Genomic DNA, 13,874 nt, shown 5'->3' with positions numbered 1-13,874 from the left:
GTCCTCTCACGCGATACCCGAAGGCAGAGCTGCGGTTCAGAAACTGCGAGGCCCCGATAATCGCCCCCTTGCCATGGATGCAGATCACCGGGACCCTCAGGTTCTGCTGCCCTCCCGACTGCGGCACGCAGCTCCCGAGAGCATGGTAGGAGACGGAATCATCCCGGGAGCTCACGATCACTCCCTCGAGGACACCGCTCTCCACCATGAACAGCCTCTCCTCCCTCGCTCCCTCCGTGATCAAGTACTGGTCCTTCTTCAGGCAGATCCTCCTCGCACATGGGTTGTTGGTGAAGAGGTCGAAGAACGCCTTGAGGTCTGTGATGTGCGACGAGGCGTCACTGAGCATCTTTTGGCTGTGGAAACGGACGATGGAGGAGGAGAGCGTTAGGGTGATCTTGAAGCCAATGTCGCAGACAGTGTTGTTCTTGTCTTTGTGCAGCATGTCTATGCTTCTCTTTGGGAATACCAGTTTATCCGTCCTCGAATGGAAAGCGGTGTTGAAGGTGATGAACCAGATGAGCTTTCTCTTGTTCGTGTTCAAGTTCTAAACCATTCGAAGTCAGCAGGGAAGAACATGAAAAGTCTCCGAGAGAGCAGACAGAGGAAAACAACAACTCAACAATGGAAGGGCATCAGAACGGCAGCATGAGAAGGGAGACTTGGAAGGTTGGAAGACAAGAGCGAGTAGAGCAATGCGAAAGAGGAAACTATTTCACCTTATGTGCGAAGAATTCTATCCGAACATCTCCCCACAGAACAGCTTCACTTGGTAGAATGGCTTTCAACCCCTGAAGTCCTACAGGGGGAGAAATTTGTTGGGGAATCCGAAATCTCTTGAGAGAGTCCAGAATCATGATTCTTTGACAGCTCACCGTATAGCTGCAGAGCACAAAAGAGAAGTCACAAACACACATAGGCACCTTTCCACTCTTCTCTCATGACCCCTTTCCTTCACTCTCCCCTCCCCTCCTCTCTCTCCCCCCTCTCTCCTCTCCTCATTCTCTTGTTCACCTTAAGAATACATTCCTCTTTCCATCGAAGAGCCGGGACCCGCACAACTCTATCCCCGACAGAAACAGCCGCTGGTTAACCCACGGGTCTATCCCGCTGTACAGCACCGCCTCCACGTAGTGCACATATCGCTGCTGGCTCGGCCCCTCCACGCTCTGGTTGTGCTTCACCTGCTTCCTCCACATGCAGCTCGACCCCTCGTTCGTCACCTCGTCCAGCTCGTCGTCAGGGTTGAAGTCCTCCGTCCTCCTGTACGCGAACAGCTCCAGCGCGTCCAGCGCTGACCTACGATGCCCCGTCCACATCAGCAGGGCCGCGATCATGACGCCTGTCCTGCCCTTGCCTCCCTTGCAGTGCACCACCACCACGTTCTTCCTGTCCCTCTGCAGCCACGACGACGCTTCCTGGCAGAAGTAGATCAGCTCCGCCAGCAGAGGAGGCGCGTGATCCTCGAACGGGATGCGCTGGACTTGGTTGTAGAGCATCTGGGGATGGTAGTTCCCCATGGACCCGTCGGAGGAGGTATAGGTGTCGCAGAGGTTGAACACGAAGAACTTCCCGTGATGCCGCAGCGACAGGAAGCGAGCCACCACATGGATGTCGTTGCGGTAGGCAGTGTGCCCGCCGAAGGCAGGAGCGGACATGGCGATGACGCGGTTGGTGATGTAGGTGAGGTCGAGGTCGTAGCCGTGCTTCTTGTACCTGCGCTTGTTCTGCGAGACTGCGGTCCTGAGCTTCTGGTTGACGGCGCCGCTGATCTTCCTTGCCCTGCGTATGCCGAGGAGGATACGGAGGACCCTTGCTCCGACAGCGACACGGGAGAGGATGCGGAGGCCGGAGGCTGTGTTTGTGCCTGAGAGACCTCCTGTTATCCCTCCTGCTCCATCCACCATGATGAAGCGTGAGATCATGATTCCGGCGCTGAACCAGATGACGACGAAGTCAAAGATGTTCCAGATGCTGAACCAGAACCGCCTTCTGAGCGCAAGTTGCCTCAAAGTGAGCTCTATGACAAAGACACTTCCCACGCTCATGTTGATGCCGATCTGTACAGGAGGCTCGCTGGAGGTTGAGCTGTCGTTCAGAAACACAAGGATGCTGACAACGTCGGTAACTACCAGACAAAGGACAAGGGCATTGATCCACAGGGACTCCATCGCTCTGGCCAGCTGCTCCCTCCAGTACTTGTCATTGTCGTTCTCCTCCTGCTCCACGTCCTCCCATTCCAAGAACATATCATTGATCGTGTTTCCAACTGTCTGAACAGATGCGTTGCTTCGAATCAGGCCGCTCATCGTCGAGCTTGTTCGAGTGAAGTCGCCCTTGAGTTTCGACTCTCCTCCTACTGTCGACAGAGTCTGTGACAGCGAAGGCGGTTGCCAGTGCCTCATCTGAGCGATGGGCAACATCTGTATGTGGAATGAGACCTGCGTCGCCCTTCCGTTGTGCCCTATCACGTCTTCTCCCGTCTGAGACATCAGAGCAACAGTGAAGTCCTGGCCCTCCGATGACATGTTGACGATCTGAGCAAGGTCGATGGAGATCCTTCCGACGAGATCCGCTCTCTTCAGCCTGTCCCAATCATACAAGGCAACCATGATGGTCTTGCCGCAGCTCCCACTGGGCCCACACAACTTGGCAAAGTTGATGTTAGCCTCGTGCAGGAAGAACTCGAACGTCTCGTTCCAGGAGCAGTCGAAGCAGTTGAACTTGATCGTAGATTGATGCTCCTGATTGTCAAAGGACACCTTGCAGTAGCAGTCGCACTTTCCTGCAAGGTCCATCTGAGGGAGATCCGTCGCCGACCTCACAAGCATGCGCAGCCTCTGGTGGTCGGCCGGCGGTCCAGCGCGCGGCTCGGGGGGGATGCCTTCATCAGTGATGTCGTTCTGCTCGATGAATTCAGCATCAGTGTAAGGATAGATCTTCTCTCCAGGCTGGAGCACTTCTATCCCCGTGCGATCTCTAGCAGGAGGCGGCGGCAGAGGAAAGTCCGGGGCGCGCAGCTTGTGCTTTTTGACCCTCACGGTACTTAGGGAGACAGTTGGCTCAAGGGGGATGTTCAGCCCTTTGCCTGATGTTGCTCCTGAATCGTCCTCAGCTATAGAGACGATAGGACCTTCGTCCTGTATATCCACCTCCAACACAACCGATTCTTTAGGCATGTTGTGTTGAACTACAACGTCCGCTGGGTATTCATGCTGTTCCTCGTCGACTGCGACAGGAGTTCGTTCCTCAGAGCTTCATTCCTTCATCTTCACACGAGCGAAATCGAGATCTTCTTTCAACCATGCACGCCACGTGCCACTCGTCTTGCCCCGCCTCCTTCCATCTCAGACCAAACCCTCCTCTAGCAGGCGTCCTGCCATGGTCCTTTGCCCTGTAACTTTTAAAGGAAAAATAATTTTAAAGTTTTGTACATTAAATGTGTTATAAGAAAGAAGCAACAGTAGCGCTGTTTCTGAAATATCTCCCAGCCTGGTAGAAAAAGGTCATCTCTAGCTACCAGTAAGCTATAACTGTTTGTACCATTATAATATTAATACCCAATAATGAATTCCCCTACTCCCGAGTATCTATGATCTATGCCTGTCGACCTAGAATGATAAAACTCTATTATAAAAAAAATCAGCTGAGCGACCGGTGGGGCCGCCCGGGGGCCCGCCCGGCTCAGTTCCGAGTCAACTCGCTGAGGCCTCAGTTCTGAGCCTCGCCGACGGTCACTCAGAGGGCCCGGGCGCTCCGAGCCTGACTCAGTGAGCCTCGGACTCCCCGGGCCCCGGTCACCGGAGTAGCCTCGGAGCACTGCGCGGCCGGCGGCAGACTCCAGGCCGGGCTCAGTCCGACCATCACCACCGTACGGTGACCCCGGGCCCGGCGCACTGCGGCCGCGGCCGGGCATTAACTTTGAGTAAAAAAGGCTGAGAGCGTGAAGAGGATTGACTAATATTTCAGCTGTCAGTTCGAAGTTGCGTTTTTCTTTCCTCACTTTTTTGAGCACTGCCGGTACCGTAGTACCCCCCTACCCCCACCCCTCAGTGACCCCGGGCAGAACTCCTGATTCACCACTCTCAGTGACTTTCACTAATTGAGAGGCTATGAAAGGACCCCCTCATCTGTGCTCTCAAAAAGGGTGGCAAAAAGATTGGAGTTGGGTTGGGGGTGGGGTACTTGAGTCTCAGCCGTCCCGGATTGACCGACCCCACTTCCTTCATCACCCCCACCCCTTCGAATACCTGAAATGAAGGGGTGGTATGGGGACCCAAATTGCGAACCATGGTACAGTCAGGACCATACTGAAGGCGCAAGGGATCAGAAGCAGGGAGCGCGCCATGGTTGAGAAGATTCAATAAGAGTAAGGTTGTAACTCTCTTGAATGAGTTGATCTCCGATCTCATTCATCGCAGGGAAGGACAGCAGAACAAGGGAGTTGTGAGCCAGGATGGAAAGTGACATCGAAGTTAATTAGAACCTTGAGGAACAGGATTGTCAGAGAAAGAGTTTGAAATTCTCCTCAATATGGAGTACAGAGTTGAAGCTGGACCATACCACGGAGCTCACGAGGGCAATGGAGACCTGTCTTCGGACATAGTCCTGGAAGAATGCGAGACCCTGGATGTGGTGATCAACAACCCGCTCTCCATCAATTATGTACGGAAAGAGAAGAAGCTACCTGAAAGACACAGGACAGGAAATGAAACATTGGAGGCCGGTGAGAAGATATATCCTTTCACAGATGCAGAGTTCATTGAGCAGCATGATATCACGGATGAAGGTAACCCGCCCCAGCCGAGGTCTGGGCCGGCACCATTGCATCAGACTCTCCTGATCAACTTGAAATCAGCCGTCGACTTGCCGAGCACAGGTTCGGATACCACGTGTGATTGCTTCTGCACGTTTTCCTTTGATAGCCAAGAGTTTCAGAGCAGCGTCAAGTTCAGTGCTCTTGAATACACCTGGAACGAAACTTTTGAAATCTTTGTTCATGAGCATCATTTCGACAGGGCGCGGAGAAGATGTGAGTTGGAATCAGGAGGGGAGGCCAGCAATCTCACGATCTCTGTGTATCATTGGGACAGCGCAAGGACTGAATTGATCGGGCGCGTCGTGTTGGACCTGACACGTATCCTTCCCTTCTCTTCAACCGAGCTCGACCTCAAGTTCAATCTCGCAGCTCAGAGCGGGGAGAGAGTTATGGGACACAGTGGAAGTCCGACACAGCTTCATTTCACTCTTGCAACGTTTCCGATCCAGAAGCTTTCAACATGGCAAGTCCCTGCGCTTGCTGATACTCTGGAGGCTATCGAAGGTGGTATCCAGCTGAAAGCTTCGGTACACAACGAGGCAGCAGCCGTGGCTTCGTCTGAAGCCATGATCTCGACAGCATTTGAGTTTGTTGGCGGAAAACTCAACGATGTGTTTCTCGAGTGGGAGCAATTGGTTGAAAACGAGAATGACGATGTGAAATACTGGAAAGAAAGTTTAGCCAACGCGATCGAGTCATTGTGGGTCAACGCCATTATACTTGTTCTTGTCATCACGGATGTTATCAATGTTCTCTTGTTTGCCTTTGACTCTAACGAGTCCGATCATCAGACTCCCGTGCAGATTGGCATCAACGTGAGCATTGGCTTCGTCTTCGTTCTCGAGCTATCCCTCAGGCAACTGGCTCTTGGCAGGCGCTTCTGGATGGTCTCTTGGAACATCTTCGACTTCGTCGTCATCTGGTTCAGCACCTTTGCAGTGACTTCAAGGCTCTTGTACGAAGCCGGTGCCTTCGATCAGTACCTTGTCAAGGGGACCAACCCAACCTCCGGCCTCCGCATCCTCTCCCGTGTCGCTGTCGGAGCAAGGGTCCTCCGTATCCTCCTCGGCATACGCAGGGCAAGGAAGATCAGCGGCGCCGTCAACCAGAAGCTCAGGACCGCAGTCTCGCAGAACAAGCGCAGGTACAAGAAGCACGGCTACGACCTCGACCTCACCTACATCACCAACCGCGTCATCGCCATGTCCGCTCCTGCCTTCGGCGGGCACACGGCGTACCGCAACGACATCCATGTGGTGGCTCGCTTCCTGTCGCTGCGGCATCACGGGAAGTTCTTCGTGTTCAACCTCTGCGACACCTATACCTCCTCCGACGGGTCCATGGGGAACTACCATCCCCAGATGCTCTACAACCAAGTCCAGCGCATCCCGTTCGAGGATCACGCGCCTCCTCTGCTGGCGGAGCTGATCTACTTCTGCCAGGAAGCGTCGTCGTGGCTGCAGAGGGACAGGAAGAACGTGGTGGTGGTGCACTGCAAGGGAGGCAAGGGCAGGACAGGCGTCATGATCGCGGCCCTGCTGATGTGGACGGGGCATCGTAGGTCAGCGCTGGACGCGCTGGAGCTGTTCGCGTACAGGAGGACGGAGGACTTCAACCCTGACGACGAGCTGGACGAGGTGACGAACGAGGGGTCGAGCTGCATGTGGAGGAAGCAGGTGAAGCACAACCAGAGCGTGGAGGGGCCGAGCCAGCAGCGATATGTGCACTACGTGGAGGCGGTGCTGTACAGCGGGATAGATCCGTGGTCCGTGAGACAGATGTCTCTGGACAGACTTGAACTCTTGGCTGAAAGGCTGCTGAACGGAAAGCAAGACTTTGTTTTCAGGTGAGAGGTGAACTGTTTGTGCAGTGCCGAGTTGATGTTCTCCACAGCTTTGTGATCATCTCCCAAAGAGTTGTTGTCTTCGACTCGCTCAAACGATACGGAGTTCCCTTTGTGATTTCTCAGGGGTTGAGTAAAGAGTCGTGGAGGCACAGGGTTTATCAGTGCAACGTCATTGTACGAGGAGACGTGAGGGTTGAAGTTTTCACGCACCAGGTAACGATCTGATCTCAAGACCTCTCCTCCGTGACTTTGAGATGTACAGAGCCGTAGGAGGACGGGAGCTCGAAAGACGTTCTGCTTCTTCCACTTCAACACATCCTTCTATGAAGATCAGAAGATTATCGTCTTTCGGAAGAGAAGCATCGACCTGCTGCACAGGGACATGGCGCATGCTGTTTGCGACCCCAACTTTCAGATTGCGCTGCACACGAGCACGGAGGAAATCCTGGTGGGCGACGAGACTCTGAACGTTCCTTACTTCGACAAGAAGAAGTTCTTCAAGCTGTTCGAGAACAACCCGATGGCAACGGTCAGAACTTTCCGCAAGCACGAGGTCATCATACCAGAGGGCTACGTGGAGGATAAGATCTTTCTCGTCAAGAGTGGAGTGGTAGAAGGAGTCGTGCGGAGATCAGACTCTGCTCAGAACTACCATCCCCTTGGTACCTGCGTACCTGACGCCTCCTTGGACGGCGACGTCCGAGTCCCGCTGTTTTGTATCCATAGCGAGGGCAGCATACTGGGCTTGTCTCAGTTTCTTAACTCTCAGCCGTCCATGGCGTACAGGGTGCGAGAGGGAGAGGCGGAGGTGATAGAAGTCCACCTGAAGTCCAGCTCGTCCTCTGCTGAGAGCAAGCAACAAGACAAGGGCACGAACAAGTTCCGCCACACCAAGAGCCTCGTCAAGAGGTTCCTAGAGCGGCAGCCGTCATGGACTGACTCAACTCTGCCCGACGTGTCCGGGGGGCAGACGATGTACGAGAAGATCGCGTCCAAGTTGCTGTTGAGGAAGGAGTCGACGAGGTTGCAAGGGGAGATGTTGAACTTTGCAGACAAGAAGTTACTGCAAGACATCTACAAGGAGGCCATGGACTCTACCGCCCATTCTACCAAGTCCATCGATGTAGGTGGTGTAGACCAAGTCGACCTGGTCACGTTCTATCACGGTGTCAGCATCGAGCTTTCGCTCTACCTGGAGAGGATTCAGAACGAAGCGATCAGGATGGCATGTCTGAAGGCTTTCACTGACAGGCAGTCGGTGGTGGGCGACCAAGACAGCAAGGAGCAGCTGCGACAGAGGTCACTCTATCTCTTGTCTTGTCGCGATGTGAACATGACGTCTGTGCGTTCAGTTGCATCAAGACGTTCTCGCTGCCGCTGAGCCAGAGGTTCGTTCAGAGCTTCAAGTGCCATTGCAAGCGCATCGGCATCGGCAAGAGCTTCAGGTCGAGGATTATCTTCCTCAGCCACTACATCGTCTTGGACCCGATGATCTTCGGGCCGCTAGTAGACTCCAAGGCTCTCTTGATACAGAATAACCAGATCCTCAAGGTTTCCTTCGCCCACAAGTTCCAGATCACCACCATCGCGATCGAGTTCGCCGAGGACCTGGACGCGCTACACGACGAGATGGTCTACTGGGTTGAGCTTACCTTCACCAGCCCCTACAAGGCCTATCACGTCCACAACCTGCTCAAGAGGATCGCTGAGACAGCCACCGAGTCTCGGAGGATGTCCAAAGAGGACGTCTTCCACAACCCCTCGGTCGCCTACCTCCTCCGCAAGTACGGCATCGTCCACCGCCTGGGAGCTCGAGAGCCCATCGAGGCGGCTCAGAACTGCTCCAGCCTCTTCTTCGTCCACTCAGGAGAAGTCCAGCTGTACAGGAGTGAGGGGGTTCACAAGGTGGTCAGGAAAGGCTCCTACTTCGGCCTGTCCAACTACGTGCAAGGAAAGGCAGCGGCTACCTACATGCACCAGACAGGAAGCTTTCATGTCAACATCCTCCTTGAGCTGCCTGGCACCTCCATGCAGCAGCTGTACGCATCAAGGGACCCGAGGACGCGGCTGGTCTGTGCTCAGTTCCTGCAGCTCCTCAGCAGCCTCCTCGCCTATGACATCCGAGACTTTCTCAAGGAGAACTTTGCGGGCACGTGGAGCGACAAGGACCGGAGGTCGAGCCTGAGTCACCAGGCGAAGCCCTACGAGAGGAAAAGAGGCTGGATGAGGCAGAAGGGGTTCTTCACTTCGGTGCTCAAGGAGAGGTTCTTCGTCCTAGTGGGAAACAGGCTCAAGTGCTTCGAAGGGGCCGAAGCGCTCAAGGCGAACGCGATCCCGAAGCGAGTTCTGTTCCTCCCCGCCTGCCTGGTGGACCACGGGCAGGACGAGCGAAGCTTCGTGATCAGGGACGTGCAGAACAACAGGACGTATGAGTTCATCTGCAAGAGCAAGGAGGAGGTGGACAGTTGGATTGAGAGCTTGAAAGATTCTTCGCATCAGCTGTGAGGTCAGGGTTGTGAGAAACTTTCTAGCAGGCACGCAGACTGCAAGTCCTCGATCTCCCTGATGCAATAGTCCAAGACCATGACGTCGAGGGCGTACACCTGTACATATGTAAAGTTAGATAGTAAGTGACTTGAAGGTTTGCACACCATCGACGGGGTCAAGTAGCCCGCAACGTGCGACACTATCCTTGCATCGCTTGCTTCCAGCTCCTGTATGGCATGCGCACGATGCTGCTGGAGGGTAACAAGGTCGCCCCTGCTGGATGTTCATGCTCTCGCAGTCGCTGCTCTCCTCCTCACCTCGGGCCGACGCTCCGCTGGTTCAGCCAGAAGGAGCTGGCGTCCATATGCTGCTCCCTCGTCCACAGCATCAGCGTGTGCTGCCGTCATCTGGGTCAGGAGGAGAGGAGAGGAGAGGAGAGGAGAGGGGAGGGGAGGGGAGGAGAGGAGAGGGGTAGAGAGGAGAGGGGCGGGGAGGGGAGGAGCATCAGCGTGTGCTGCCGTCATCAGGGTCAGGAGGAGAGGAGAGGGGAGGGGAGGGGAGGGGAGGGGAGGAGAGGAGAGGAGAAGGGAGGCAAGGAGAGGGGAGGAAAGGAGATGGTAAAAGAAAAGGGGAGGAGAGAAGGAGAGGGGAGGGGAGGGGAGGTGCGCAGGAAATGGAGAGAGCCGAGGAAAGGAATCGAGGGTGATATCCTAACGTTGTATGCGGCAGCAGACAGATTGGGAGATAGTTGGAGGCTCTTGTTGAGAACGAGAGCAGCAGCTTCCGACTGGTTGAGGCAGGTGAGGACTAGGGAGTGATTGTTGTAGCATTCAGCAAGAGCCTCTCTGTACGAGGAGAGAAGCTCGTCGCCTCCTCCTGTTTCTCTTCCCTCCTTCTCCAGGCTGTCGATCGCCTCCAGGAGCAGAGCAGCCAGGGTATCCAGAGGAGGTAGCGCCTCCTGAAATGACGTGAGAAGAGAAAGAGGAGAGATAAGGCAGGGCAGGAGGAGCAACCAAGGTAGGAGTGGAGCAAAAGGAGCACGCGTGTCCAAGGAGAGGAGGAGGAGGAGGAGGAGGAGGAGGAGGAGGAGCTGTGGTGGTGGTTGTGGAGCAGGAGGAGCAGGAGCAGGAGGAGTTCGGGATGGAGCGTCGTTGGTTGACCTCGGCTCGCTCGAGGCAGACAAGCGCATCAGCCTGATACTTGAGCGCGTTGACGCTGTTGGGCTCTTGCGCCAACACTTGAAGGCAGAGCTGAGGAGCGAGTGAGGACGAGGAGGGAAACAATGACCGAGATTGGGGGGAGGGAGGGAAAGGAAGGGGCAAGAGTGAGTGAGTGAGTGAGTGATAGTGAGTGAGTGAGTGAGTGAGTGAGTGAGTGAGGGAGGGAGGGAGGGAGTGAGGGAGGGAGGGAGTGAGTGAGTGAGTGAGGGAGGGAGGGAGGGAGGGAGTGAGAGAGGACAAGAGGGAAAGAGAGGAAGGGAGAGAGAGTGAAGGGAGACGGAGAGGAGGAGGCGGGTGGGGGAAGGCAGGAGGAACTTCGGGACACCTGCAATGCTCGCTCGGGCTCCCCGGAGGAGAGGAGGAGGTAAATGTAATCCTCCTTCATGGCGACTTCATCGGCAGCTTCCTCCTCGGCTGAGAGGCTGTAAGCTGTAAAGACAAGACAAGTATGCTCCACCGTGCGGCAGCCAAGAGTTTGCTTGCATCTCCTTGGCCCATGCGGCGTCTGCAACTTGTCAATCAGAGTTGATAGGCTGTTGAGGGCTGACCTTCTTGCTCTTCCTTCCTATGGAGGAGACGCGCGTACAGCTTTTCTGCCTGTGAAGAAGTGATGATGATGATGATGATGATGATGATGATGATGATGATGATGAGGAGGAGGAGGAGGAGGAGGACGCGGCCGACGATTACGATGAGAGTGGTAGTGATGATGCCGATGGTGGAGTTGTTAGAAATGATAGCTGACGAAGTAGAAGTTGATGATGATAGGCAGACGTGCAATCCGACCAACCTCATTGACATCTCCTTGCAGCATTTTGACTCTTGCATGCCGTGACCTTCAGCACGTTGTTAAAGAATAATCAGGAATGGAAAGAGGAGGAGGGGGAGAGAGGGGAGGAGGAGGAAGAGAAAGGGTAAGGGGAGGAAAACGAGGAGGAGGAGGAGGAGGAGGAGGAGGAGAAGGTGGAACGAGATGACGAGAAGGAGGGAGAATAGGGGGAGGGAGAAAAGAAAGAGGAGGTATGGAACGTGAGAAGGAGGAGGATTCCGTTTCTGCCATACTGAAGAGCTGTAGACGAGAAAGAAGCCTCTTGGCGATGGGGAGGTTGTAAAGGAATACGGTGACGATTGCTTGTAAGCTGGCCGACTTTTTGTTGAGTTCCAGACTGAGATATAGATACAGAAGTCATATTGAGATCTCCTCCTCCTCCTCCTCCTCCTCCTCCTCCTTTCCTCCTCCTCCTACACCAAGACCCAATGGTAGCCAACATCACCACCAAAACCATCATCATCATCATCATCATCATCATAATCTCGACCATCGTCATATTCCTCGTCGTCTTCGTCGTCTTCGTCACCTGGAGAAAATTGCGCAGCATTGTCTCTTCCATGTCAATGTTTCCAACATGTCGATACATCCGGGATATATTTACAAGAACCCATGAAGACAAGAGTGAGCCAGATGCATCCTCACCTGCTCTCCTCGTTCAGCACCATCTTCTCCACAGCAGGCTGGCAAAGTCACAACTCACTTTGCTTCAGGCACTTCTCGAACTCTTGTATTGTTTCTAGATCCGAGTGATTCATGGGAACGCTCTGGTTGAGAGAAGCAGCAGGACGCTCACTGGTTGCCTCTGCTCCTTTCTGACTCATGCGGTCACGACCTTCCGATAAGTTCGACCTCCTCGACATGTCGGCCAAGATCGCGAGGCACTGAGCAGATGCATTGAGGGCTTCAGTAGGACGATACTGATGGTTCAAACTCCCCATCAGCCATCAGCCAGCACGAAGCAACTCAAGGACCTTCTTTGCCTCGCACGATCGAAATGCTTCTATCGCTCGCACAAGATGCTCGCGTCCTCGCGTCCTCCCAGTCTCTTCCTTCCCCTCCTTCCTCTGCCGTTTGGCAGGACGACCATCCTCTCTGCTTTCCTCGCTGCCCTCGTCTTCCTGCAAGGGCTTGTGCGATGCTTGCAGTTCACCTTGCACCAACTCCTGGGACAAGAGAAGCCTCAGGCAGCCTTCCAGGTACAGCACGTGCGGTTGCAGTAAGTCCTGCCCGACAGCATCAGGGCGGGTAGGAGACAGTCTGTAGTGGACTGCACCGAGCTCTTCACAGCCTCGAGGGATTCCTGGAAACTACCTTGGAGGAAGTGACAACCTGACACCAGCAAAGTCATCCTGCATGCCACATGTCGACATGCGGTGATACATGCAAGGATGTAGCAGCACTTGGAGTGCAGGAGAGATAAGTAGCATCGGAAGGATATCTTGGGCTGCGCAGCTGCATCTTCGTCTGCGGTGGATCCAGTTTGTTGTGCACCTCTATCTCTCCTCCACACAAGGAGCTGACGGATTGTGTCAGACTCACCTGCCCTCCTCTTGACATTCTTTGGGGTCATAAACTTGCATGTGAGACTTTGAAGCTGGATGTTGAACGTTTCAACACAACGAGTCAGAAAATCAACATGTCGACCTTATGCAGGAGACCCTTGACATGGTCCTGTGTACTTGGCTTGTTCATGTACATGATGGTAGAGAGGGAAACAAGGATCAGGTCCAACGCATGCAAGCAAACAAGACTTGAATCAGAATCTGGTACAGAACCCGTGAGCTCACTTTGCAATTCCGTCCTTGTGCGACCTTCACGGATTGTGTTCCAAACAACAAAGTGCGACTTGCGCCAAGAAGGAGCTCTGGGAGGCTCATTCATGGCATCGCACAACCACTGCTCAAGACATTGCAAGCATCTCTGTCGTTTCCTCGGGTTCAGAGCAGCACCACAAGATCGAAAGCAAGCACCTCGGTCCCTTGAAGTAGCTCCATGCCGGACCCGGCCTGACTCGCCACATCCTCCCAGCACCTGCTCAGGCGTCACAGGACTGCCCAGCATTACCCCATCTCCTGCACACCTCCCACCATTGAACATGCTGGCAATCCGTCCGGTAACGAGAGCAAGAGCATCGGCACTGTCTTGCAAGATGCTGCTCCTGCCCTGTTCGTGATCCCCACGCAAGTTTGCAACTATCAGACTCATCGATGCAAAGCACTTGCACGAGTCGATCAGAGTGAGAACGGCTCCTCTCCCTAACTGCCAGTCCTCTTGCGATGACAGCGAGACTCCCTCCTGTATCTGCTCAGCGTCGTCAGGCGAGCGAGGAAGAAGTAGCCAAGGATGAATACTAGCGATTTCATTCGAACGACGGACTTCCTGAGTTCTCGGTATGCCGCCTGATGCTCGTTGCCTCCTTGGAAGCTCCGAGCATTGTTCAGCACCTTGAGACTGCAGATAAACAACCAGTTGTCATAGAAGGACCCGCACGATGACTTGACACCTTGCAAGGGCCTCGTTGGCGACTGAGTCGACCTGAAGCGGGAACTTCCATAGAAGACAACTAAGCTGATGTCTCAAGGTTCAGCAACTTTTCACTGCATGAGGAGAGAGGGGAGAGGGGAGAGGGGAGAGGGGAGAAGGGGGGGGGGGGGGGGGGGGGGGGGGGGG

The 13,874-nt window shown here is 54.5% G+C and overlaps 3 protein-coding genes across 3 annotated transcripts in view; 1 reads left to right on the top strand and 2 right to left on the bottom strand.

Moving 5' to 3' along the window:
• Window positions 1-1,250: 1,250 nt before the first annotated feature.
• GUITHDRAFT_51991 (hypothetical protein) lies at window positions 1,251-1,751 on the bottom strand (the record flags this gene model as incomplete). Its single annotated transcript, XM_005835469.1, has 1 exon — window positions 1,251-1,751. A coding segment is annotated over one exon (501 nt), but the record flags the coding sequence as incomplete, so codon positions are not given.
• Window positions 1,752-5,928: 4,177 nt separating this feature from the next.
• On the top strand, window positions 5,929-6,429 carry GUITHDRAFT_44063 (hypothetical protein; the record flags this gene model as incomplete). The annotated part of the gene is made up of 1 exon (XM_005835468.1): window positions 5,929-6,429. A coding segment is annotated over one exon (501 nt), but the record flags the coding sequence as incomplete, so codon positions are not given.
• A 2,743-nt stretch (window positions 6,430-9,172) lies between these two features.
• GUITHDRAFT_105686 (hypothetical protein) overlaps window positions 9,173-13,874 on the bottom strand; it is a gene marked incomplete at both ends in the record, with an annotated part of 5,031 nt that continues 329 nt past the window's right edge. The window contains 17 exons of the mRNA XM_005835467.1: window positions 9,173-9,268; window positions 9,317-9,425; window positions 9,470-9,549; window positions 9,868-10,110; window positions 10,313-10,402; window positions 10,698-10,786; window positions 10,830-10,877; window positions 11,656-11,730; window positions 11,905-12,121; window positions 12,176-12,427; window positions 12,478-12,533; window positions 12,585-12,798; window positions 12,849-12,967; window positions 13,016-13,100; window positions 13,154-13,235; window positions 13,285-13,505; window positions 13,556-13,772. Of these exons, the coding sequence (XP_005835524.1) occupies window positions 9,173-9,268; window positions 9,317-9,425; window positions 9,470-9,549; window positions 9,868-10,110; window positions 10,313-10,402; window positions 10,698-10,786; window positions 10,830-10,877; window positions 11,656-11,730; window positions 11,905-12,121; window positions 12,176-12,427; window positions 12,478-12,533; window positions 12,585-12,798; window positions 12,849-12,967; window positions 13,016-13,100; window positions 13,154-13,235; window positions 13,285-13,505; window positions 13,556-13,772 (2,293 nt within the window). The remainder of the gene's footprint in view (window positions 9,269-9,316; window positions 9,426-9,469; window positions 9,550-9,867; window positions 10,111-10,312; window positions 10,403-10,697; window positions 10,787-10,829; window positions 10,878-11,655; window positions 11,731-11,904; window positions 12,122-12,175; window positions 12,428-12,477; window positions 12,534-12,584; window positions 12,799-12,848; window positions 12,968-13,015; window positions 13,101-13,153; window positions 13,236-13,284; window positions 13,506-13,555; window positions 13,773-13,874) is intronic.

The sequence above is a fragment of the Guillardia theta genome (genome assembly GCF_000315625.1).
Source record: "Guillardia theta CCMP2712 unplaced genomic scaffold GUITHscaffold_21, whole genome shotgun sequence".
Classification (NCBI taxonomy): domain Eukaryota; class Cryptophyceae; order Pyrenomonadales; family Geminigeraceae; genus Guillardia; species Guillardia theta.
The sequence above is the reverse complement of the archived record's forward strand: the minus strand, read 5'-3'. Positions and strand labels throughout refer to the sequence as shown.